This window comes from Acanthochromis polyacanthus, chromosome 13, assembly GCF_021347895.1.
Source record: "Acanthochromis polyacanthus isolate Apoly-LR-REF ecotype Palm Island chromosome 13, KAUST_Apoly_ChrSc, whole genome shotgun sequence".
NCBI classification, from domain to species: domain Eukaryota; kingdom Metazoa; phylum Chordata; class Actinopteri; family Pomacentridae; genus Acanthochromis; species Acanthochromis polyacanthus.
In genome coordinates this window covers 40,969,602-40,996,471 of record NC_067125.1, presented here as the reverse complement: position 1 = coordinate 40,996,471, position 26,870 = coordinate 40,969,602, and the positions used below count along the sequence as shown (strand labels likewise).

General features: G+C 41.5%; 1 protein-coding gene and 5 non-coding genes across 6 annotated transcripts in view; 1 reads left to right on the top strand and 5 right to left on the bottom strand.

The window, feature by feature from the left end:
* Positions 1-26,870, top strand: part of LOC110967662 (cytoplasmic dynein 2 heavy chain 1) — a 134,439-nt gene that overhangs the window by 65,488 nt on the left and 42,081 nt on the right. The window contains exons 76-81 of the mRNA XM_051957789.1: positions 2,316-2,405; positions 5,895-5,960; positions 6,066-6,116; positions 6,199-6,252; positions 6,556-6,687; positions 8,840-8,912. Coding sequence (XP_051813749.1) covers positions 2,316-2,405; positions 5,895-5,960; positions 6,066-6,116; positions 6,199-6,252; positions 6,556-6,687; positions 8,840-8,912 — 466 coding nt within the window. The remainder of the gene's footprint in view (positions 1-2,315; positions 2,406-5,894; positions 5,961-6,065; positions 6,117-6,198; positions 6,253-6,555; positions 6,688-8,839; positions 8,913-26,870) is intronic.
* On the bottom strand, positions 17,524-17,596 carry trnam-cau (transfer RNA methionine (anticodon CAU)). Its single transcript has one exon. It is a non-coding gene; the product is annotated as a tRNA-Met (tRNA).
* Positions 18,537-18,609, bottom strand: trnam-cau (transfer RNA methionine (anticodon CAU)). Its single transcript has one exon. It is a non-coding gene; the product is annotated as a tRNA-Met (tRNA).
* Positions 20,118-20,190, bottom strand: trnam-cau (transfer RNA methionine (anticodon CAU)). Its single transcript has one exon. It is a non-coding gene; the product is annotated as a tRNA-Met (tRNA).
* trnam-cau (transfer RNA methionine (anticodon CAU)) lies at positions 24,443-24,517 on the bottom strand. Its single transcript has one exon. It is a non-coding gene; the product is annotated as a tRNA-Met (tRNA).
* On the bottom strand, positions 26,621-26,694 carry trnam-cau (transfer RNA methionine (anticodon CAU)). Its single transcript has one exon. It is a non-coding gene; the product is annotated as a tRNA-Met (tRNA).

Genomic DNA, 26,870 nt, shown 5'->3' with positions numbered 1-26,870 from the left:
AAATGGTGACCTTAGCTTAACATAAAGACTGGAAACTGGGGGAAATGACTCATTGTTCCACCTAGCTGTAAAACAACAACAAAGGAACCATTAAAGTTTGCTGATTAACACGTTACATCTTTCTAGCTTGTAGAGGCTCTTACTTAGCAATAAATAGTCCAGCATATATGCCCTCAGTGTATTTCCCAAAATGTCAAACTATTGCTTTAAGAACTGTGTGTTCTGGGTTGGCACATGGTCATGGATCGCTTGTAATGTGTAGAAAAAGCCAACTATTGCAACTCTCTTTCTAGGATTAGCTGGGGAATAAATAAAATCTATACAGGGTGGTGGGGTTAGTCTGGAACGTACAAATGAAAAGCAGAATCCTTGTCATGTTGTGTGCTGTAGAGTCCATCACAGTGAAGCATGAACGTGCAGCCACCATTGTGTTAAAATGACAGAACAAACGGAATTGTCTTTTTTGTGTAGCTTGTAGTATCCATGATTACATAGGTTATCTACACAAAGCTTTCCTTTGCTTGTTCATTTAAAAGTTATTAGTTTATTTTTTTACATGACCATGAATGTTTTCCTACTACTGATTATTGTTTATTGTAGCTATCAGAATTATACAATTGCGTTGGCATATTCCAACAGAAATACATGCTATTTTGTGAGGTTCAGTTTATTTTTGATAAACTAAGTTTAATTCTATTTGCTTCATTTAATCCTTTTCAAAGATTTGAATTCAGCTCAGGTCAGGATTGATTTTTTTTTTTCCATTTACTTTTTTTTCTTTTTTCTTCTACGAGTTTATCACAGTCTGAATTGTACAGCTGGAGAGCATCATGGGCTGTCTATCACGCTGCTGTTCTCCATCTGAGCCCTAAACACTGTCTGATAACCACACACACACACACACACACACACACACACACACACACACACACACACACACACACGCAGACATTGGTTTAGAGATGGAGCACTAATTCCCCAAATCCTGTGTGGGTTGTTAGAGCCAGTGCTGTCATCCAAGAATGTCACCAGGCAGCAGCTGGTCACCACTGTTATACGTGTGTGTGTGTGTGTGTGTGTGTGTGTGTGTGTGTGTGTGTGTGTGTGTTGGTAGGCAGCGAGTGTGGTCCGAATACTGCACTGATTCATGGACACTCACTTTGTATTTTTTTGTATTTTTGTTATATTGAATCAGCACGTTTCATTTGCCATGAGCTGCAGATGGTTCCTGAGATCTGGAAGAGTTTTTCAGCCTCTCATGGCTGACATCACACACTTTTTATTTGTCTGCATACACAGATCAACACCACCTCACACACACACCTTAGCAAGCACACACAGTGTACAGTATGTTCTTGTAAACGTATAAAGTGTGAACTTGTGCTCTCAAATCATGGGTATTTACATGAAATACATATTTGCAGAAAACCTCACACAGCTCAAACACACACGTACAGAACTGCATGCATTACTGAACGACACTGAGGACGTGTTCAGAAGTCCCAGTTACCTTCAGCAAAGCTTGAAAATGGGATGAATTTAGGTAGGAGAAGCAAACAGATAAGATGAAATGGAAATAAAGGATCGACAGAAATGATTCAAAGTAAATGGTTGTATTTATAAAGCACTTTTATCCAAAGCGCTTCACATGATACGTCACATTCAGACACTGATGGCGGAAGCTGCCATGCAAGGCGCTAACCACGACCCACCAGGATTCGGTGTCTTGCTCAGGGACACCTCAACATGAGCTCGATAGGCCGAGGATCGAACCGGCAACCTTCCAGTTACAAGATAGTCACTCTACCCACTGAGCCATGCTGCCCCAAGTGTTTCCTTTGTGTGTCTGATTCTCATGCTCCTGTTTAACAGTTGCTACTCATCATGGTGTCAGTGTTCCATACTGCTTTATGACTTTCCAAGTCCATTTAGTGTGATCTTTCTGTGGTAGATGTGGTCGGGAATAACAATGAATAAAAGCATATGAGAACAACAGAAAAAAATAGATACAAAGTTACTGTATGTCTTTGTGGCTCTTCAACAACCTTGAGACAATCAGCTTACCTTAATGTAGCACAAAGGACAGATTTAAATGATAAATATCACAGGTAATTGTCATTCCATTGCTGTTTATACATCTAACACAAATTTAACTAAACGAAAAGATGTTGCACACAGACACATGCACTGTCATATTAAAGACACCTTTTGAGTCTTTTTAGCAGCAGGGTATTCCTGTCTAACATCGTCTCATCCAGTTTAATGGCTCATGCCCTATCAACTCACTAAATGTGTGTTTGTGTGTGCTTTTTTAGGAAGAAGTAAACACTGAAGCCAGGATTGCTGCTTTGGAGGCCAATTTGAAGAATATGGTATACGAGTATGTCTGCCGGTCGCTTTTCAAGGTAATATACACACTTTCACACAGAAATAGAGCAAATGTAATGCTGAGCGTCTCTATAAATTCCTGTCATCACTCGGCTGATTTGTATAGGCGATAAGTGGACAATGACAGTGCAAAACTGTGAAATGTGGTCAGCTTGTTTTGAAACAAATTTTGCTATTTGAGCTTTTCTTTTTTTCAACAAACGCTCAGTAGTTTCTTGTCTGTCCTGTAGTTTGTCGTTGAATTGATTCAAATAATAAATGTTTCACCCAGAAACAAAAATCGACCTTATGAGCCAAAGTATCTGCTTTTTCTTTGTTTTCCCAACATTACTAATGGTGTTATGAATGTCTAATGTCCTCAGCTGACTTCTCTGGCACTGACTGATTAAAAAAAAAAGTCGATTCTGCACACCAGAGTAAGACTGAATTAAAGGTATAAACATAAATTGGTATTTGGATTTATTTCTTCATTTTTTTAGCGTAACAGCTAATTTATCATGGCATAACTAGAATATGGACTGGATAAATAAAATACCTCCTCATGACAATGATAATTTGCTTTGTGTGGACCTCTAGATGATCAGTATGGAGGATGACAGACTAAAGCCCAGTTTGGTGTTTTAATGAGAAACAAGGCTGCTTTTCTCAACTCCTGTAGATGCACTGAAATCTTTGCAGTTTTATGATATCAAATAGTATTCTTAAGGAGTGTTTAAACCCAAGTCACACTCAGATAAACACAAATCTGCGCACTCCTACAATGAAACACTAATGAAGTGTCAGATATTGAGGAACGTAGCGATCATTGCATCGATCAAACAGTAAATGGTAAATGTGATTTCTCTGTCTTTTGTGTGTGTTTGTGTGTGCATGTGTTGCCTTTATGGTAATAGGAATTTCAAGCAGAGTCAGTATTGCTGTTAGCTTCTAATCACATCTATTGGCTATTTACTCAGCAGCTACACCCACACGCCCACACTCACACATGTGCACGCACATGTAAACAGCATCAACAGCCCAGTTATTAGCAGAGAGGAAACATTAGGCTACTTTATCAGGGCTTCTGTCAACACCCGCATGTGTGCTGCAGAAGAGATCACTTTGACGGAAGAGGAGGGAGGTGTATTCCAAAGATAAAGGTGGAATATGAGCGAGGGAAGACAGAAATTAGGGAAGTTTAACAGGAAAAAAGAAGAGGACAATTTCAAAGGAAGAGGGGGATCAAATTTAGACAACATCAAGATATACATAGGTAAAAAAAGACAGAGTCCTATTTTTTAATATATATTTTTAGTGGTTGTGGAAGGTGCTCAGACTAGACTGTGTCTGTTAAATTCCCCCTCAAACAAACTAATTCAACTTAATAAGATATTGATTGAGCATCGCCAGATAAATCAAAGCTATTCTGCCAGATACTGATGAGCAAAGACTCTTATTTGATTGTTTTTTTTAATCTGTATAAACTTGTTAAGCTTTTTTTTTTAATTTACTCATAATTTGATCTTTTATGTTATTTTCTTTCATAACTGCAGTCATTTTCTTTATATTGAAGTTCTGAACAAGAATCTTTTCCTTTAAAAATATGATGAAATGAGACCTGCAGCTCATGGAAAAAAATGTACATTTTGGGATGTGGACAACAGTTTTTGGTCTGTAATATACTTATTATGATGTAATGTGAATAGAAGTATAATGTTATTATACTAGTTCACAGAGTAGTACATTTAAAATAATATTTTTTTATTATTGAACAAGCAAGCAGAATTACCTAACTGAATAAAAATTACAGTATGGATAAAATGTGCATACATTGTGCTCTTACAGTCACCAGGAGTTGTGACTTTCAGGGTAGAGTCTGCAATACAAATGCAATGTACTTTTCTATCTTTTCTATCTCTTCATGACCAGAATGTACATTCTGTGTGTCTGCTGAAAGAAAATTCAGGGTTTTTTTTGTACACAGCCCTGTTTAAGAGTATTTCAGCATGTTCTGCACACAGCTGTGTTCATAGGGCAGCGAAAAGGGAAGAGATGGTGAGGTGGGAGGAAAAGGCAGTGTGTGGGAGTGGGATGGTAGATCTGGTACATGCTAGCTATCTAAATATGCTAACTAGGTAAATGGCAAACATTTTCTTCCAGAATCATATGTTCAGATTATAATTAGAAGCTTTTATGACAGCAAGTCATGGAGCTCAATCTACCGACTTCTGGGACAGAAAACTAAAAAGATAGAGCCGCACCTAATGTGTGGAAAAGTGTGAGACATGCTATTTTCCAACAAAAAAGAAAGATATTGTGCATGTCAGTCTATGGGTGAGAGTGTAGGTGTGTGCTCAAGTGCTGTCATGGTTCATGTGGTTTTGTGTGTAAGGGTCATGCACAGCTCAATCTTATATGTGGAACACACAGTTTTATTGGCAAAGTGTGTTATGGCACTATTCTTCATTTAAGTGTTGCTCTAGTGCTATTGCTCAGAGTTTATAGAGTTTATAGTATATTTAACATTAGACTGTGGCACTTTTTACATTCTTTCTCTTTGTCTAATTTGCTTGAATAATTGCAGCCCGTGCAGCTGACAAACAGACATTCTTAGGTTGATGTCCATCTCCCTTATGTACCTGACTTTTTTTTTTTTTTAGCAACAATTCATGCATCTGTTTGCAGTGATAGCTGCTACTATGAATAGCAAAAACTGATTAGATTAACACAGTCATTTAACTTTTTGCTACTTTACAATACACAGTATTGAGAGCGCATTACTCACTTGCTTACTAATTCTAATTTGCTTGTCCTTGCCAGCCAGTTGTTAAGTGCATAAAATTAGATTTACATAAATATGCATGATGACCACAGAAGTGGTGTGGCTGTATTTCACTGTGAATGTTATTAGGTGCACTGTCTATTTTGTTTCATGAAAAGTACTGCGGCTGAAAGGAGTTAAAATTCAGTTAATGAATAACTGAGCTCTTAAATGAGGCCTTCCTGCATCGTTTGTCTGTATGTGCATCGACTGGTATGTCATTGCGTATTTGTGCATCTATGTGAATATTTGCTTTCTGTTCTCATTCTCTCGCTACTTTCTGGGTGTCATTCTGTCATCTTGCTGTGTTTACTGTTCCTGTTCAAACCTCTTGGTCGCTGTTTTTCTATTTCTCTTGGTAGGTGGGAGTTGGATAAGCGTCTTGATTAGTGGCTGTTTCTGTTATCTCCATTCAAACTCTAGCAGCAGATTATGAAGAAAGAGAGACAGACACAACGAGAGAGTCTTTAGGGACGATACAACAGCTTTTGTAGTGCTTAAAGTCCCTGAGGCTTTTTGTCAAGCTGTACCAAACCTTAGCAAGTTGTTTAGTTAAGCAGGCTGAGCTGAAGTGGGGATATCTTTTTCACACTCATGCTAGAAGATATACACACTTTTAGTTTTTCTTTAATTTGGTTTTATGCAAAGCTAAATATCATGCTCTCATATCTGATTTACGGTACACCATTTACTGTGTCTGTCTCAGGCGGACCAGTTGATGTTTGCTGTGCACTTTGTGAAAGGCATGTACCCGGAGCTCTTCCAGGAGAATGTGAGTAATATTTTACTACTCTGGACTGTTTTTAGGATCATTACTGATTTCAGTGAAAAAATAATACCTGCCAAATGTCAGCCTTAACACTAGTGTTTGTGGCAGGAATGGGATGTCTTCACTGGGTCCATCGGTGGAGAAGTGTTCAAGAAAGAGGTAAGAGTTCATTTTTTCCCTCTGTGTACAATTAAACACCGTACTTTTGTGTCTTCAAGTAACACCCCTCCTCTCTCATCAGGAGTTCCCTGCTTGGATTGACCAGGAGAGGCATGGAGCAGTGTCCATTTTTAAAGTAAAGCCATTAATATACAAACTGACATATAAAAATGTAGATGCTTGACATAAAATACAAATAACTCACTTGTTTTAAAGTTACATGCACAACAATAATGTTGTAATATATAATTGTGGAAACTTTGACATTGGAATGTTTTGTCTATCCAGCAGACATCAGAGATATTTTAAATTAAGTATTGTTACATAAAATGCCCGTGAAGTAATTATTTTCTCAGCTAATAATTAAATTTGAATTGATCTAAGATGATGTCTTGACCTGTCTCTCACCCTTTGAATCGGTGCCTCCTCTTTTTTGCAGGCTACATTTCCAGCTCTCTACCAGACCCTGTGTCTGAGCGACTCAGACCTTTGGCTGTCCTTCTTGCAGAGCTCACAGTGTGAACAGGAAATCCCATCCTCCATTGCCAAGAAGATTAGTACCTTCCAACAGGTCAGCTTTCAGTCAGCTTCTTAATCGTTAGGCAGAGAAACTAAATTATCGTCTCCCCTGGATTTGTTAGCTCAACATGAACTTTTCTAGGATTGTATTGATTGTTGTCACAGCGGCAGATTGTCTGGTAATTTTAAGTTTTTGCAAAATGGTTTTTGATTAACCCTCCATCTGCCAGTGTCAGCTAGTTCTTGAGTATTTGGATGACTGTATTTAGTATTGATTGAGTTCTCATGCCTTGATCTTTGTATGAAGACACAGTATTACCAGCCAGAGCATAACCACAGATTATTTGCACTAAGAAAATACCAGCCTGCCCTCACCAGTATACAGAAAAAAGGTGAAATTGTTGAACCTGTCCTGCCTCCTATTATTTCCTATTTCTTTTCAGCTAATTTCTGTTTGTAAAGCAAAAAGTGTGCACTTGACAGCAGCAGTGAACTCAACGGCTCTGAGTGTTGTGCCAAAGCTTTGGGTCCATCTTGTTGTTCCTCAGGAACACCACAGATTCCTTGACCTGAATATTTAGAACAGAGCCCTGCATATTCCTGGTCCTCCAAACTAGTAATTGAATTTAATGTGGAGCGTCAGAGGGAGGGGGCGGATATGTTGCTCAGAAACTGGTTCATAAGGCAAACTGCAGAGCCACAGGTTTTGTGTCTTTGGTCAGCAGAGGTGTGCTCACATAGAGATCTCCAACATCATGCATCAACTTTCATGTATTTTGCTTCTTTTTGTTTCTCTTGTAAATCATCTTTTGCAAACTGAATTGTCTGTCAAAACACAGCTATTAATATGACTCGGGCAGAACTAAAATGTATTAGATTAATGTCTGAATCTTGCAGTGGTAAAGTATATTTCTCGACCTTCTGATCTCCTTTTTGCTGCCTGCTCCTGACTATTTGACAGCCTGAGCTGAGCTGTCAGGACATTATTCTTAAGATGAGCCTGTCATTACATACAAAATGAATATTCAGTGTTTTAATGGGCCTGAAATTGTGACATTGAGCTTTTAAGTGGCTCAAATGAACCTACACCTCTTCCCTGCTGTTCAGTTCTGTGGGACATTTCACCCCTTTTTCCTCTATTCCTTCTCTGGATCTATGGAGCTCAGCTAGAGTGGCCATTGTTTTTTTGTCACCTCTCTTACCAAGGCCCTTCTACCCTGATTGCTCAGTTTGTCTCAGTGCCCAGCTCTAAGAAGAGTCCTGGTCGTTCCAAGAATTATGGAGGCCACTATGCTCTTGGGAGCCTTCAATCCAGCTGATTTTTTTGCAGCCTTCCCCAGATCTGTGCCTGAATAAAACTCTTTCTCTGTGCTCTGCAGGCAGTTCCTTTGACCTCATGGTTTTGCTTGGCTATGCATTGCCAGCTATGATATTTTATATAGATAGGTCTGCATCCTTCCAAATCATACCCAAACAACTGAATTTATCACAGATGAGCTCTAATCAAGGTGCACAAACATCTCAAGGATGATCATTGCCGTAGCAAAGGCGATAGCTCTTAGATCAATGTAATATTTAAACATAAGACTGTAATATAACAGAGTGAGAAAACCTAAATGGGTCTGAATACTTTCTGAATGCACTGTAGGTAATCTAAAAAAACATTATTGCAAATTAATTTTATTATGAAATAATTGTAGATTATAATAATAAAAATAATTAGATAATCATTCTTATTTATGGATTTTTTTTTTTGCATATTAGATTTAGAATAGGGCAGCCTCTAGCAGTTACTTTTGTGGCTACAATAACGTCTCAGTAAATCTATTCTTTCTTTTCACAATTGCAGAATGCAGTGTGATACAATATAAAATAAAACAAAACACCAACTCTCATGTGGCTTGAGATTGAATAAAGATTTAGCTGATCTCAGTACAAAGCAGAAACAAGAACTAAATGCTCTTGACTGTGACACTAGCTGATGGACTCATTTACATAGTATGCTGTGTTCTCAATAATATGATAAAAAGAACAGCTCAGAGCCTCTGAGGTATGTGTCCAATTTCTTCCTTAAAAGCTGGCTTTTTGGAATATGTGACATCCTGGTTTGACATAAGTGAGATTAGTCTTCTACCTTAGAAGAGTTAATGAGTACTTGTTGTCTTTTTGTCCCTCAATTCCTTTTTGCCCTCCTCTCTCCTCAGCTGTTATTTGTTCAGGCAGTCAGGCCAGACCGACTGCAGAGTGCCATGGCAGCCTTTGCCTCTCAAGCTTTGGGTAAGTGTTTCATATTGGTACTTTCTGTTCTTTTCTTATTTATCAGTGTTTCCTAAATGGGCTCATATCTGTTCCATTCTACTGCAGTGCACAAACAATGCACAAAAACTAGATTTATTATTTAAGATTTCTGAATGAGAGGATTAGAAATCACAGTCACACGTGGAAATACCTTCCATCTTTTATGATATTTACAAGGTTTCTTGTTTGCCCTCAGAACAAGACCCTAAGAATGAGTAGGACATTAGTGGATATTCACATGTTCACTTCTTATTTACTGCAGTGAGTGTACTGCAGATGTTAGTACATAGATGAGTATGACAAGCTGTCCAAAAATGTGAACAATAATGAGCTGTGTTTTTCTATGTCCTCATTTATCCCTTTCAATGAACTACTTCACCACTCCTCTGCTTCTGCTAATTGGAACAATGCTTTGTTTTTTTCAAATGCACCTTTTGCCTTCAAATTCTACTCAAGCAAAATATTTTCAGATAAGGGTTTCATTCTGGACTTGTGAGCAATATTCTTCCACTTGTCATCAATGATGTGATTTTTTTCCCATGATAGTCTTCTCCATCATTGTTCTTTGTGTCTTTCCTTGCTGTGAGAATGCTGCTGTCCTTGAGTAAATGTCACATGCACCACCACACACATTTCCCTCCCTTCTCTTTTCTCTTTGCTTCTCTGACTCCCATACTAACACAAACGCATAGAAACACATCCACTCTTCACATGCACACAGCCATGATGTCCAGAGAGCAGTTCAGTTATTGTCCTTAATGAGCCCATTATTTCAATCCAGATAATCCGAATGGTGTGCTCGGTTCTGACTGCAGTATCTGAGAAGACTAAAACCGGTGTCAGGTGAAAGCAATATGCAAGTGTTTTTATCTGTTAAATGAGAGTTACAAATGTAATTAAGGGTCTACTAGTTCTGGATGTAATGTCTGGATATACAGTGAATACATGTGCAGGTGAATGAGAAATAAAACCAACAAAGTCACATATATGATCTAGATATGGCAAGAAAAAGAAAGACCTGGCACCCGCAGTTGTTTTTTTAGAATCTGTTTGTCAAGATTTTGAGTGACAATGAACTTTGCCATTCATCCAGAACTCACAGGACCTAAATTTCACATGAAATTTTTGTTATATTTCATTCTTCCTGACTACTAGACATGGTATGTCCTGGATGACCAATGCAGTCAGTCATGAGGAATCTCAGCTCGCTGTACCTCAGTTGCAGAATGAAAAAGGCAAGAAGACCACTGTTGTCAAAGGAAAAAGGGATGGCCATGTTAACTTTGTAGAAACAGGCGCAAGTACATCAAGAAGTCAAAGTGCACCCTGTAACGGTTTCTCAAGAAGTGGACTCTTGTGCTATCGTATATAAAACCAGGACGACAGACAAATCCCACGAAGCTCCAGTCAGAGCACCTACAGAAAACAATCTAGAGAATATGACTACACACTCCAATTGTGCACCAAAAAATGTCAAGCCAAAATGATGGAGCATATACCATATACCAAAACTCTGACAATCCAGCAACGTTTAAAAATGTTTAAGCAATATAGGTGTGGTGCAGTGTACAATTACCTTCCACCCAGGTAGAAACTGATGGATTACAGAAAACCAGCCAGTATGGAGCCAGTAGCAGCACTGTGTGGTTGCATGTGTCTGTTCTGTAAACAAGTACCAGAACTGGAGGGAAGGCATACAGGAGGCAGCTTGATCAGAGGTGTACCAGTGCCTACCGCCCTAATGGGGTCGTTGATTTCAAGAGGGAAGCTAGTTTCCACTGTTGTGTATCAGATCATCTGAACCATCTCTGATCTGCTTTCAGTGGGAAAGCATGTCTGCTTTGTACTGCACATGCTGCAAATGCATTTCTCTGAGAGGGCAGGGTGTTGCACATTAAGGAAGCCTGTGAGTCTCAAACAAGGACTGGCTGCCTTTGTTGATGAACTTTTGAAGTGTTGCTTGATCATCGAGGGTACTGTTACCTTCCAAGAATCAGAGAAAGTGTCTGAAAGCTACAGGTGTAGTGTATGCAGAAAAAATGTGGGCTGGAGCTTTGACTGAGGAGCCCAGGTCCCCCAGACTTTTGCCCCCGATGGCAGGAGAGAACATATGAGAATATTGCTACATAGCCAAACCTTGCTATACCACCTTTCTTCGATGTCTGTGGTGTCATTGCTTAGATCGTTGAGATCTACAATGCGCTGGATGAACACTAAAGAGCGCTTTGCAAAATTTATGCAAAGCTGGTACAGTAGACAGTAGCTAATGCTAACAACATACATCACCTCCACATTTATGTGAGGGGAAAAACGGGAGAAAATTGCTGAGTGTCAGTCAGTCTTGCTCCTGCGTTGGGGCTGGTGTCCCATCCCGTTGCGTAGAGCCGACCAGATGAACCAGGTTTTTCAAGTACAGGCAGTCTTGTGCCAGCAGATCTGCATCCTTCATGGTAACTCGGTGTTGTCGGAGGTCATCCGCAATGATGTCGAGCCATCGAGTGCGGGGCTTGCCTCGTGGTCGTCTCCAGCCTGCGGCCTTTGGGTCAAACTTCAGAATGGCTCTTGTTGGGTGGTCAGGGGGAAGACGGAGAACATGGCCGAACCAGCGGATGCGACGTTGTGCAGCCAGACAGGAGGCTCTGGGCTGGTTTGTGTGGGCTCTGAGCGCTTCATTGGATATTTGCTGTGGCCACCTGATGTTCTCGATGGTACTGAGAGCCCTGCTATCAAAGCCGTCTATTCTTGCAGCCAGGGTCTTATTTAAGGGCCATGTTTCGGAGCCATATAGCAGAATGGAGAGTACGGCGGCGTTGTAAATTTGGAGCTTCGTCTTGCGTGAGATGGCTTGGTGCCGCCAGAGTGGTTTCCAGAGAGACTGTAGGGCAGAAGCTGCCAGAGCTCTCCTGCGGAGAATCTCTGGTTTGAGATCCCCGTTATCTGTCACTATGGATTCCAGATACACAAAGTTCTTCACAGGCTCTACGGTGTTGTTACCAAGCAGGATAGGAGGTGGGTCTAGTCCCTCACCAACATGCATGAACTTGGTCTTAGTCCAACTCACATGGAGACCAAGCTTTTCTGCCTCTTCACTGTATACACTCAGAGAGTCCCTCAGCCGACTGTAGGAGGTGCTGAGCAGGATGGTGTCGTCGGCGTACTCCAGATCAGTCAGTTGGTAGTTGCCAAAGGACACTCCAGGTACTCGCTCACAGACCCTGTGCATCAGGTGGTCGATGATGCAGTTAAACAGGTCTGGGGCGGCTATACAGCCCTGGCGAACACCACTGGAGGTGGAAAACCAGTCGGAGTCTCGGCCGTTGACACAGACACAACTCTGTGCGTTGCTGTAGAGCAGCTTGAAGAGGGTGGTAATCTTCGGAAGTGCGCCGAGGGCTTGTAGGATACTCCACAGTGATGAGTGGTGGACTGTATCGAATGCAGCCTTGAGGTCTAAGAATCCAACGTAGAGATGGTGGTCCCTCCGGAATTCATAGATCTTCTCTATGAGAAGACGGATGGCGGAGATGTGATCTGATGTGGAGCGGCTGGGCATGAAGCCAGCCTGCTGGGGGCGGCGGCTACTTCTGAGGGCTGGGAGAGCATGGGTCAGCAAGATCTTGGTGAAGAGCTTGCCGGGGATGGAGAGTAGTCTGATGCCTCTGTGGTTCCTACAGATGAGACTGTCACCTTTGTGCTTCCAGAAGGGCAGGATAACCCCTCTGGTCCAGTCGCTAGGGAGCCGCTCCATTTCCCACACCTTGTTAAAGATGTGGGTCAGCCACTCGACAGTGCCATCCCCGCCCGACTTGTGCTCTTTCCAGCGTTGTAGGCAATTTGTCTCTGTTGTTATGAGGTTGCCGTCAGAGTCTTTCACCAGGGCTGACTTGATGCGGGGGCCATTGCGAGCTTGGCGGAGTAAATTGTATACACAGCTCATGTCGTTATTGTTGGCTGCGGACTCTAGGTGTATGGCCTTGGCTTGCCAGAACTGCTCCCTGTCCTCAGCTATAGCCATATTTCGCACGCAGTTCAGTCGGCGATACTCCGTCAGGTCGCCTCGGAGTCGTGCCTCACGCCGCTGTTCAATGATGTTGAGTGTCTTCTCCGAAATCCGTGGCTTTTTGGGTGATGGTCGTGAACCCCTGAGTACCTTCTGAGCTGACTGGAGAACACTTTCCTTGAAGGTCTGCCAGTCACTCATTTGGTCCAGAGCCAGGGCATCGCAGGTACAGTGGATGGAATTACTGAAGTCTGTGGCGATGTTGGGGTCTCTGAGGAGTGAGGAATCGAGGCGAGGCTGAGTCTTAGTGTGCTGGTTGGCTCGAAGTTTTAGCCTAAGCTGAGCCACCAGGAGACTGTGGTCGGTGTTGCCAAGCTCGGCTCCACGGTACGCCCGGCAGTTGGTGACAAACGGCTTCCAGCGTCGAGAGATCAGGATGTGGTCCAGTGCTTTCCTGGTTCTGCCGTCTGGGCTGTACCATGTCCACTGGTGGATTAGTTTCCGGGGAAACCAGGTATCAGCAACACAGAGGTTGTTATGATGGCAGAACAGGAGAAGGCGGTTTCCATTGTCGTTAGTTGCTCTGTTGGCAAAGATGGTGCCAGCAGGTGAGCCGGGCGACCGATCGCTGCTGGAAAGAGTGGCATTGGCATCCGTCAGTACGATGGTGATGTCGTGCGGTGGTGCTTGGTTGGCAGCCTGGTACAGTTGGTCATAAAACGCATCCTTCTCATCCTCATCAGCGACATCCGTGGGGGCATAGGCAACGATGACCGTCATCTTGCCATGTCGGTGGAGGAAGCGAGCAGATAACAATCTGTCGCTCACGGGTGTCCAGGTGATGAGGGATTTATGGAGGGCATTTGGGATGGCAAGAGCCATGCCGTAGAGGCCCGTCCACTTCTCCGGGCCGCTGTAGATGTAACTGTAGTCGCCAGCTGTTATTTCACCACTTCCCTGCCATCTAACTTCACAGAGCCCTGCCAGTGTGATGTTATAACGGCAGAGCTCTCGGGATAGCAGGGTGGCGGCTCCTGGGCGAAGGAGGGTCTGGACGTTCCAGGTGGCGATACGGGTCCTGAGATGAAGGTTGATCCGTACTCGTTGGTCATGGGCAGGCTGGGGTCTCTTTTTCTGATCGGTTTCGTAACAAAAGGGGGGTTTCTCCTGGGTGGGTTGTTAGCTCTCCGCAGGATAGTCGGTTGGTGGGGCTGCCACCTCACAGCGTACCGACACACTAGGGGTCTTTGTTTGTCTGGAACCTACCTGGAGATCGTCCCGCCAAGGGTGACCCTACCAGGAGCGAGCTCCAGACTGAATCCCTCTCCAGGATCACTGGAACGCACAAGCCCCCTCGCCGCTGAGTGTCAGGCACCAATTCTAGTTTCTTCTCTTACTTTGATCACACATGACTTTGCAGGTATTATGTACATTAATTAATTTCATGCAATCGCTGATGGTGAGAAAAAAATATAACAAATGAGACATATTAAGTATTTTTCCATATTTTTTTAGACTTGCAAGTACTGCCTGTTAGCTTTTGAGACTATTTTGTTTGTGTGAACAAGAACACACATTCATCTGTCCATCAAAGCATTTTTGCGTGTTTGTGCTGCTTGTGATCCAGTTAGTGAATTATCCAAAAAATAATTTTTCACACAATTTAGTTTGCATGTTTAAAAAAAATCATGAAACACGAAATAACAAAATTAATTCTTCAAAGCTGCTGTGATTAGATTTGGACTTCTTTTTCTAAATAAAATTGAAACTAAGATGCAAAACTAATTTATCAACTCAAAATTCAAGTTGACTATTATGAAGCTTTCCTTGCATGGTAAATATCAGCCTTTGTGACAGATTGCATAGCACAATATCTATAACATTAAAGCTGCAAGCAGCGATGGACGGGTCCTCGCATCCACGCTGGTCGGCGAATCCATGCACGTTCACCAGGTGGCACTGTGACTGAGAGTGTGTGTCGGCCTCTGAATCACATCTGGACCAGAGTTTAATCACACGTAAAATTTCAGCCAGATTGGAGCATGTTCAGACTAGTTATACAGCATTTCCTGCCCATCCACCACCAGGTGGCGCTGTAACTCAGAGTGTATTTCAAACAGTGGATGTGATGAGGGCTGGACTCTGATCACTCATGAAAAGTTTCAGGCTGATTTGATCATGTAGAGGCCAGTTATACAGCATTTATTGTCCCTCCAACAGGTGGCGCTGCAACTGAGAGTGTCTGTTGGCCTGTAGATGTGATCAGGATTGGATTGTGATCACACATGGAAAGTTTGAGGCAGATTGGATCATGCAGAGGAGAGTTATACAGCAGTTGTTGTTTCATGGCGAAGCATCAAAACTCTAATGGTCGCCATGGCCACGCCATTTGGCTTCTGGTTAAACTTTTGATAACTTTTCATCACCAAGTCCTGCTGTGTGGACTGACAAAATTTCAGGTCTCCTGGAATTATCCCCAAGGAGGTATTAACTCTCAAAAATGAGAAAAATCATCAAAAATCTCACAATTAATCCAAGATGGCCGACTTCCTGTTGGGTTTAGGACATGGCTCCAAGAGGCTTTTTTGTGCGTCCTGATGTGCTCTATAAGCCTCCCAAATTTCATGGATGTAGGTGAAACGTGCTGGGGGGGCTGTTTGTTAAAAATACTGTAGGGGGCGCTATAGCATGTGCAGTGCCGAGATGCATACAGTGTTGTTCCTTGGGTCAATGGTGATGTGTGTGGTAATTTTTGTGAGCATTGGAGTATTCCTAACCTGTCAGAAAGGGCTTTGTTTTTCATGGCGATATTTGGTTGCTACGGCAACAGCGTTGCATGAAATGTCACACCCTTCACAGTGTGTGATTGTCAAGAGGTGAAGACTCGACTGACCAATTTCCAGCATGATATCACCAAGTTTGGGGCCATTGTACCTGAAAATATAAGGCCTTAAACTTACTATTACCAACAGGTGGCGCTATGACTTTTTCAAAATTTATGAGTGTGGATGTGTTCAGACTGGACCTGGTATCCAGCATGTGAAGTCTGAGGCAGATAGGATGTTGTTCAGCTGAGATATGAATCGTTAAATTTTCATGGCGAAACATCGAAATTGGTTTGGCCGCCACAGACACGCCCTTTGATGACAAGTCACCATTTTCACTGGGATGCATCATCAATGTGTTTAGGCTGTTGTCACTGCATTTGAAGTGAATATGATCAACCGGGTAACAATAGGGCATGAAAGTGTAAAAGATGTCTATTTCCTGAAACCACAAGGTGGCGCTATGACTGTCAATGAATATCCCTATGTGGATGACATCAGGACAGGACTGTCATCATACATGTAAAGTTTCAGGCAGATTGGAGCATGTTGAGAAGAATTAGACACCAATTCCTGTTTCATGGCGAAGGATCAGTTGTTTGAGGCTCCGCCATGGCCACACCTTTTGGCTTCTGGTTGAGTTTTTGATAACTTTTCATCAGAAAGGTCTGGTGCATGTACTGGCCAAATTTCAGTTCTCTCAGACTTATCCACTAGGAGCTATAAATTTTGACAAATGTACAGCAAATTCAAGATGGCCGACTTCCTGTTGGGTTTAGGGTGTGGCTGTGATTGACTTTTTGGTGTGTCCTGATGTGGTGCATATGCCCACCAAATATTGTAGCTGTAAATAAAACATTGTGGAAGTTGGCCTAATGACCACTTTTTCAATTTTGCAGGTGGCGCTATAGAGCCATTTTTCCACACATATGCGCAACTCCCATAAAATATCAAATTTTTCGCCAGTCCTGATGTGCATGCCAAATTTCACGCGTTTTGGTTCATGATAAGGCCGCCAAAAAGGCAAGTCATTTCCCGAGGAGCGATTAAGTTTGAAAAATTTACAGCAAATTGAAGATGGCCGACTTCCTGTTGGGTTTAGGGCGTGGCTGTAATTGACTTTTTGGTGTGTCCAGATGTTCTGCATATGCCCACCAAATATTGTAGCTGTACATGAAACATTGTGGCAGTTGGCCTAATGACTACTTTTTCAAGTTTGCAGGTGGCGCTATAGAGCCATTTTGCCACGCACATGCGCAACTCCCATAAAATATCAAATTTTTCGCCAGTCCTGATGTGCATGCCAAATTTCACGCGTTTTGGAGTATGATAAGGCCGCCAAAAAGCCAATTTACTTTACGGGAGGAAAAAAAAAAAAAAAATAATAATAATAATAAACCCTAGGGTTTCAATAGGGTCCTTGGCACCGCTGGTGCCTTGGACAGTCGGTGCCCTGGCACCGCCTGTCCTTCGCACCCTCGGTGCTCGGACCCTAATAACTGAAGGTTTCAGTTTTTGGTCATTTGGTCTTATGTTTTGAATGTATAGCCTATTAGACATTCTTCATTTCTTTTAATTCTAGTCCTCCACTAGCCTAGCCGCGCTAGACAACCCACGGCAACGAATTTAATTCTCTGCCAGGGCCAGTTTTATGATTATTTTATCCAATCTGTACTTGTACCCCAGCATAGACCTGGTGGATTTAAAGCAGTGAGTGTTTGGTATGTCCCTTTGTCATTGTGTTTAGTGATTAGCCTAAAACAACTGCCCCGTGTGAGGCTTGAACTCACGACCTTCAGATTATGAGACTGACGCGCTGCCAACTGCGCCAACGAGGCCTGCAGATCTTCTTATGGACTGAATGAAAAAATTAGTTCGTAGACTACACTTGCCCTTACAGTGTCTGCCTGAAAAACAGCTGTGTAGACTGAACAAAAAAAAAATCAGACTTAACTTTTCAAATGTCTGCCTATTGCCAGACTTCCTTATTCAAAACTGGAACAAATAAACATTCAGCAAAGCCACCAGATCAGCAGTGGTGTGGTGAGGTTTTACATTCAGATTTAGCATGGGACACATTTCAATTTGTATCCAAAAACACCTGCATCTACGTTTTTGAAGTATGCCCTTGAAATGTATCTGTTCATGGTGATTAAATGAAAGCAAATCAGGTGATTCATTCTGAAATCAACACCTGTCTTGTCTTGAAGCTCTTCAGCCTGCACTCTATGATGTTATGTGCCAGTATAATATAATTCAACTCAACTGAGTGCGAAATATTTTTGTCAGAGTGGAGCATCACTTTTGGCCATAACTCTGGATTTCAGGACCAGTCCTCCTGGCTGCTGACAAACAATCCATAATGGTACTGTGTTATTGCCATGTGTAAACCAATATTTAAAGCTCCTATCAATATCAAGCCTGACTTTCTAACACAGCTTCAAGCCAGCATTGATCATTCAGACTGAACACTGTATACTCACATCACATGGCTTTGTTTTTAATAACAAGAAGGTTGTTTTAAAATAATTTTAAATCCTTGCATGACATGTATACCTAAATTATTCAAACCCACATTCCCAAAGGTTACACCTGGTAGAAACAAAATATTTGGAATGACATCCACCCCAAGCTTCAAGTTCTAAATACAACCTCCAACAGTTTTTAAATTGTTTTTATCCAATCTGTACTTGTACCCCAGCATAGACTGGTGGATTTAAAGCAGTGAGTGTTTGGTATGTCCCTTTGTCATTGTATTTAGTGATTAGCCTAAACAACTGCCCCGTGTGAGGCTTGAACTCACGACCTTCAGATTATGAGACTGACGCGCTGCCAACTGCGCCAACGAGGCCTGAAAAGCAGCTTTGAAGACTGCATGAAAAAATTAGACTTGACTTTCAAACGTCTCCCTATTGCCAGACTTCCTTATTCAAAACTGAACAATAAACATTCAGCAAAGCCACCAGATCAGCAGTGGTGTGGTGAGGTTTTACATTCAGATTAGCCATGGACACATTTTCAATTTGTATCAAAACCACCTGCATCTACGTTTTTACAGTATGCCCTGAAAATGTATCTGTTCAGTGGTGATTAAATGAAAGCAAATCAGGTATTATTCTGAAATCCACACCTGCCCTGTGTATTTACCCCTTAATCCTGCATTCTGTAATCTTACATCAGTCAGAAACATGGTCACATAATGTCCAGCTTTTGTTCCAAGGTGTAATTACAACTATGACACACAGTTTTTTGATTGCTATGCCCAACCACCAGTTCTACCTCTACAGGAAGGGATGGAGTACAGCATGTCTCCTGTTTACTATATTATGTGTTTTACCTTTAAACTAGTGGCCCATCTGAGCCTTCAAATTATGACCTTCAAATTATAAGACTGAAGTTCTGCCTCCTGCACCAGTCGAATATCATTTAACATAATTGAGTGTGATATATTTTTGTCAGAGTGGAGCATCACTTTTGGCCATACTGTTGGGTTTCAGGAGCAGAACTGCACACAGTGAGCACAATGGTGGTTTGTGGTCTGGCAGTTCCAATAGCCAAACTACAGCTGATGGGTGTCAGAGCACAGCTCCTTGTACGTTTGTGTCACTGCCTTCTTTTCCTTTGATCACTCTGCTCATTGTCTTGTTTTTGTTCCTCTTGTGGTAGTCATGGAAGCTCCTGGTAAGAATGAGATTTGCTTCAGAGGTTGAGTTGCAGGCAGGAGAGATTGGGGAGCTGGTTTGGTTGGCTACAGAAGTGACTCACAGTTACAAGGAAAGCCAATCTAAGACCAGCACATGGAGACACTGGCAGTTTCAGATGGGCCATCCCTGCCATGTTAGGGGACAGAAGAAAGACAGGGATTTGTTAGACTGCTGTTTGAAGACTTAAATGTATAAAAACCTTCTTTCCCAAAGATTACACCAGTAAGAGTCAAAGTATTTCAAATGATATCCATCTCTGGTTGTAAGTTGTATATCCTGTAATAGTACTGTGTTACTGTCATGTCTGTACAATATTTAAAGCTCTTCACAATATCATGCCTGACTTTCAAATTCAGCTTCAAGCCAGCATTGATCATTAAGACTAAAGGCTGTATTGTCTCAAAATATAACGCTTTAACTTTTAATAACAATATTCTTTTTAAGATGTCTTTAAATCCTGTCATGATATGTATACTTACTATATACAAACCCACATTCCTGAAGGTTACACCTGGTACAGACAAACTATTTCAATTGAAATCCACTGCAAGCTTTAAGCTTTAAGTTGTACCCCAGCATAGACCTGGTAGATTTAAAGCAGTGAGTGTTTGGTATGTCCCTTTGTCATTGTATTTACTGATTAGCCTAAAACAACTGCCCCGTGTGAGGCTTGAACTCACGACCTTCAGATTATGAGACTGACGCGCTGCCTACTGCGCCAACGAGGCCTGAAAAAGCTTCCTGTGGACTGAACGGAAAAAATTAGACTTGACTTTCTGCCTATTACACGACTTCTTCATTTGAAATTGGAACAATAAACATTCCGCAAAGTCACCAGATCAGTAGTGATGAGGTTTTAAATGCAGGTTTAGTCATGGACACATTTTCAGTTTCTATACCAAACCACCTGCATCTAAGTTTTTACAGTATGCCCCTTCAAATTTGTCCATCCAGTGGTGATTAAATGAAAGCAAATCAGGTGATTCATTCTGAAATCAACACCCGTCTCGTGTATTAGCCCTTTAAACTGCATTCTATAATGTTACATCAGTAAAAACATGGCCAAATAATATCCAGGTTTAGTTTCTAGGTGTAGCTCCAACTATAACAGACATTTTTTTGATTGCTATGTTCAACCACTAGTTCTGCCTTTACAGTAAGGGAAAGAGTGCAGTGTGTCTCCAGTTCACTGTATTTTACCTTTAAACATTGTTTTGTTCAATCTGTACTTGTACCCCAGCATAGACCTGGTGGATTTAAAGCAGTGAGTGTTTGGTATGTCCCTTTGTCATTGTATTTAGTGATTAGCCTAAAACAGCTGCCCCGTTGAGGCTTGAACTCACGACCTTCAGATTATGAGACTGACGCGCTGCCTACTGCGCCAACGAGGCCTGAAAAACGGTTCTATGGACTGAACGAAAAAAAGTTGAGTTGACTTTTCAAACGTCTGCCTGCTGCATGACTTCCTTATTCAAAATTGGAACAATAAACATTCAGCAAAGCCACCAGATCAGCAGTGATGTGGTGGGGTTTCAAATTCAGATTTAGCCATGGACACAAATTCAATTTGTATTTAAAACCACCTGCATCTAAGTTTTTACAGTATGCCCCTGAAAATGTATCTGTTCAGTGGTGATTAAATGAAAGCAAATCAGGTGATTCATTCTGAAATCAACACCTGCCCTGTGTATTTACCCTTAATCCTGCATTCTGTAATCTTACATCAGTCAGAAACATGGTCAAGTAATGTCCAGTTTAATTTTCTAAGTGTAACTACAACTAGAACAGCCAGTTTTTTGATTGCTATGTTCAACCACCAGTTCTGCCTTTACAGTAAGGGAAAGAGTACAGTGTGTCTCCAGTTCACTGTATTTTGTATTTTAAATTTAATGATGTGACCCATCTGTGCCTTCAAATTATCACCTTCAGATTATGAGACTGAAGTTCTGCCTCCTGCGCTAGTATAATATGAATCAACATACCACTTTTGGCCATAACACTGGTGTTCATGAGCAGAACCGCATAATGACGATTTGTGGTCTGGCAGTTCCAATAGTCAAAATGCTGCTGATGGGTGTCAGGGTGCAGCTCCTTCTGATATTGCTTGGAGGTTTTGGTCACTGCCTTCTCTTCCTTTCATCACTCTGCTCATTGTCTTGTTTTTGTTCCTCTTGTGGTAGTCATGGAGCTCCTGGTAAGAATCACAGAGATTTGAAGGGGGCTTCAGAGTTGAGTTGCAGGCAGGAGAGATTGGGAGCTGGTTTGGTTGGCTACAGAAGTGACTCACAGTTACAAGGAAAGCCAGTCTAAGACCAGCACATGGAGACACTGGCAGTTTCAGATGGGCCATCCCTGCCATGTTAGGGGACAGAAGAAAGACAGGGATTTGTTAGACTGCTGTTTGAAGACTTAAATGTATAAAAACCTTCTTTCCCAAAGATTACACCAGTAAGAGTCAAAGTATTTCAAATGATATCCATCTCTGGTTGTAAGTTGTATATCCTGTAGTAGTACTGTGTTACTGTCATGTCTGTACAATATTTAAAGCTCTTCACAATTCAATTTTATTTATATAGCGTCAATTACATTCAAATTGTCTCAAGATGCTTTACAGAACGCATATGCCTGAACCCTCAGAGCAAGCCCTAAGGCAACAGTGGCAAGAAAAACACCCTTTTAACAGAGAAGAAGAACGTCATGCCTGACTTTCAAATACAGCTTTAAATTCTGTCACGATATGTGTACTTACCGTATACAAAACATTCCTCCAAGTTACACCTGGTAGAGATAAACTAATTCAAATCATATCCACCTCAAGCTTCAAGTTCTAAGTACAACCTCAAACAGTTTTTTGATTGTTTTGTCCAATCTGTACTTGTACCGCACAGTTATGGTGGTGTAGCAGTACTTACGTTAGATTATTGCTCTCGTTATCAATAATTGGGGCACCACCCTAGATTTCTAGGGAAAATTTAATATTAATAAAAAAATTAATATTCATAAAAATTTTGATCAATCTCATATCAAAAAGTCTTGAATCCTCATTTAAATTGACCACATTCTACACAAAGAAACACAAGACTGTAATTTGGTCTATAATGAGGTATTTATTAACTATTCTATGAAAATAATGACAAGTGAACTATATACAATGTAGATATGGTGTGTGTGTGTGCATGCAGGACTACATGTGTGTGTGCGTGCGTGTGTGGAATGTGGGAGTGTGTGTGTGATGTGTGCATGTGTGAGGGATGTGGAAGTAGGTGTGAGAGAGAAGGAAATATGGTGAGGATTAGCCAGAGCTAACCTGACGAGGTAACCGGTAATTTGGATTAAGAATTCTAATGATTTGTAAAAGAATAAATTGATTAAATGAATTAATTGACCAAGCGGTTAGTACATCACCCATAGAATGGAATCAGAGCAAACTCAGCTGGAGTTATTGAAGTGAACCGTCATGGGGCTGGGACGTGCGGGGCCTTCAGATTATGCACACGGTCTGGACCGGCAGGTTCGGAACGGTGCGTCGTCGTCGTTGTGGCCACGCCTTGATGTCCTGCCGCAGGTTGATCGGTTCTATGCAAAGACCTGGTCCAACAGGTCTCCGTAGTTCTCAGCTGAGTGCTTAAAAATGATGGTTCTCAGGCTTTAGCCAAGAAAAATGGGTGTTGATGAAAAACGGTCAAAATTAAGAAAAATAAATGCTGGTTCTGAATCGGTTCTTCAGATTAAAACGAATAACGAGCAAAATGTCTCCTTAAGTTACAAAATATTAAGAGATAAATAGTTAACAAACTTAGATGGTGAGGGAATTTCAAAGATAGGAAAAACGCGCTTTAGGTAAGAAAATAATGAGAGAGACTTTGGTTGGCCTCTCAGGAAGAGAGAGGTAAGAGAGAGGGTCAGTAAGAGAGAGCAAGAGAGAGTAAGAGCGTGTTGATGTGGGCTACGGCTGACTTTATCTGTGGGTCCAGCTAAGGGGAGGACCTGGGCGGAGAGAGAGAACTTTTAGGCGCGAGTCTGGTGGAATTTGGAATCTCTTTGTTCTCACAGAGTAGAGAAGAAAGAGGAATCCAGAATGGATTAAAATATGATATTAAACGCGCAAAACACGATCTGTCTATCCCACCATATTCAGTTGTGTGAAAGTGAAATGTGTAGATTAATACATATGTTCATATGATGTGAATCATTTCATTCATAACTATATGTTTATGTTTATGACATTAAAAATATGTATCACAGTGAGAATATAACAACAAGTCAGAGATTTGGTAACAGGTAAATACAACGGTCATCATTCAACCTAAATGGAGAGGAAATTCAGAGATTAATAAGGGAATTCATTCCAAAATCATAGTATCCTGGGGAAGAAATGATTAACATCACAAATTAATAAATCGACTTCTATCAGACATGCAAATATGATCTTCAAATATGTCATAGATGAAACACTGTGAGTAACTGTGGTAAATCTGGAAAAACCAAATGCATATAGAAATATTAATTTGGCAAGTGTTTTTGTTTTAAGTTCAGTTCCAGTCTCTTGTATTCAGTCAAAGAGAGTGAGAGGGTGGACTCCAGCCTTCTGCCATAAAGTTTTACGACTTGTTATCTGATCTGTGGAATGCAGGACGTCTCCGGCTGAGGGTCTCCTAAGCTGAAAAGGGATGTTAGCATGAAAGTTCATTAAACAAACATCCATAGCATATAATTGAAGTCATTGTCTTTTAAAAGAAGTTGTTATTCCAGGGGTTTAAATGTTCACATGAGCTCCATCCTTCTGTGAATGAAAACCTACAGAAATACAAATGTCTCAATCCTCCTATAGAGATGGGTGTTGGTCAGTGCTGAAGAGAGGACAGCTTATCTGAGTTTTGATCAGTTTCAGGAATTCCAGAGCCTTTGCAGTCTTGCTACAGTGGATTTAAAATAGTGTGTCCCCTCGGTCATCGTATTTAGTGATTAGCCTAAAACAGCTGCCTTGTGTGAGGTTTTGAAACTCACGACCTTCAGATTATGAGACTGACACGCTGCCAACTGCGCCAACAAGGCCTGGAAAACTGCGCTGTGACTGAATGAAAAAAAAATTAGACTTGACTTTTCAAATGTCTGCCTGTTGAACGACTTCCTTATTAGAAATTGGACCAGTGGTGATTAAATGGAAGCAAATCAGGTGATTCATTTTGAAGTCAACACCCGTCTCATGAATTAGCCCTTTAACCTGTGTGCTGTAATGTTCGTAGCAAAAATTGGCAGAAATTAGTTTAATACATCTGTACCAAAACAGTGCACAGAAAAGTGTAGGCTGCAACACACCTCATGGTAGAAACTACACTTTGATGAAAATTATACTCGTTAATTAGGGGCAGCATTGCTCAGCTTGACTATATATTTATCAGGGGATGGGAAATTGATGGGACTCTGGAACACCCCACAATTTAATCAGTTGTTCCCTTTATTATTTCCAATGGTGAAGTCCCGATAGGTTTGCAGTATCGATTTGTATTAAGATCGAAATCATGTGATCATCAGCAGGCAACTGACGTAGTGTTCACTTGTAGTCATGGTTACAGTGATGCTGTGCTGCTTTCTCGCAGTGATAGAGAATTCTTTCAAAATCTGTGGATCCAGACTATAAGCTGCATCACTGCAAAATCTAATCACTTGGTCCTTGTGTCATTTCTGACCTTCCTAAAATTTCATCAAATCCATTTTTGAGTCATGCTGCTGACAGACAAACCAACGCTGATCACCACATAACTGTGCCGCATTCCTCGGCGAAGTAATATTCCAACATAACTGAGTGCAATATGTTTTGTCAGAATGGAGCATCACTTTTGCCATACCACTGGGTTTCAACGAGCAGAATCACAGACAGTTAGCATAATGGTGATTGTGGTCTGGCAAGTACCAATAGCAGAAGTGCTGCTGCTGGGTGGGGTGGCAGGGTGCAGCTCCTTCTGACGTTGCTTGCAGGTGATGGTCACTTCCTTCCTTCCCTTTTATCACTCTGCTTCTCATCTTGTGGTAGTCATGGAAGCTCCTGGTAAGAATCACAGAGATTTAGAGGCAGGCTGCGGTTGAATTGCAGGCAGGAAAGGTTGAGTTGCCGGCAGTAGAGATTGGGGAGCTGGTTTGGTTTGGGGACAGGTGACTCACGGTTAGAAGGAAAGCCAGTCTAACACCAGCAGACCAGCAGCCACTGCCAGTTTCAGATGGGCCATCCCCAAGGTGTTAGCGGACAGAAAAACGACAGTGATTTGTTACACTGCCATTTACAGACTTAAATGTGTAAAAAAACCTTTCTTTCCAAAAACTATTTCAAATGATATCCACCTCAAGCTTCAAGTTCTAAGTACAACCTCAAACAGTTTTTAAATTGTTTTATCCAATCTGTACTTGTACCCCAGCATAGACCTGGTGGATTTAAAGCAGTGAGTGTTTTGGTATGTCCCTTTGTCATTGTATTAGTGATTAGCCTAAAACAACTACCCCGTGTGAGGCTTGAACTCACAACCTTCAGATTATGAGGACTGACGTGCTGCCTACTGCGCCAACGAGGCCTGAAAAACATTTTTATGGACTGAACGGAAAAAATTAGACTTGACTTTCTGCCTATTACACGACTTCTTCATTTGAAATTGGAACAATAAACATTCAGCAAAGTCACCAGATCAGTAGTGATTGAGGTTTAAATGCAGGTTTAGTCATGGACACATTTCAGTTTCTATACCAAACCACCTTGCATCTAAGTTTTTACAGTATGCCCCTTCAATTTGTCCATCCTGTGGTGATTAAATGAAAGCAAATCAGGTGATTCATTCTGAAATCAACACCCGTCTCGTGCATTACCCCTTAAACGCATTCTATAATGTTACATCAGTAAAAACATGGCCAAATAATATCCAGGTTTAGTTTCATAGGTGTAGCTCCAACTATAACAGACATTTTTTTGATTGCTATGTTCAACCACTAGTTCTGCCTTTACAGTAAGGGAAAGAGTGCAGTGTGTCTCCAGTTCACTGTATTTTACCTTTAAACATTGTTTTGTTCAATCTGTACTTGTACCCCAGCATAGATCTGCGTGGATTTAAAGCAGTGAGTGTGTTTGGTATGTCCCTTTGTCATTGTATTTAGTGATTAGCCTAAAACAGCTGCCCCGTGTGAGGCTTGAAACTCACGACCTTCAGATTATGAGACTGACGCGCTGCCTACTGCGCCAACGAGGCCTGAAAAAGCTTCCTGTGGACTGAATGAAAATATTCGATCTTAGAGTAGACGTGCCCTTACAGGTTGTGCCAGTCAAGTAATTAGCTGTTCTTATTCATTTAGAAATTGGAACAATAACCATTCAACTTCACACCTTTTTGGGGAAAAACAGACACAATTCTGTAAGTCCTCTGTC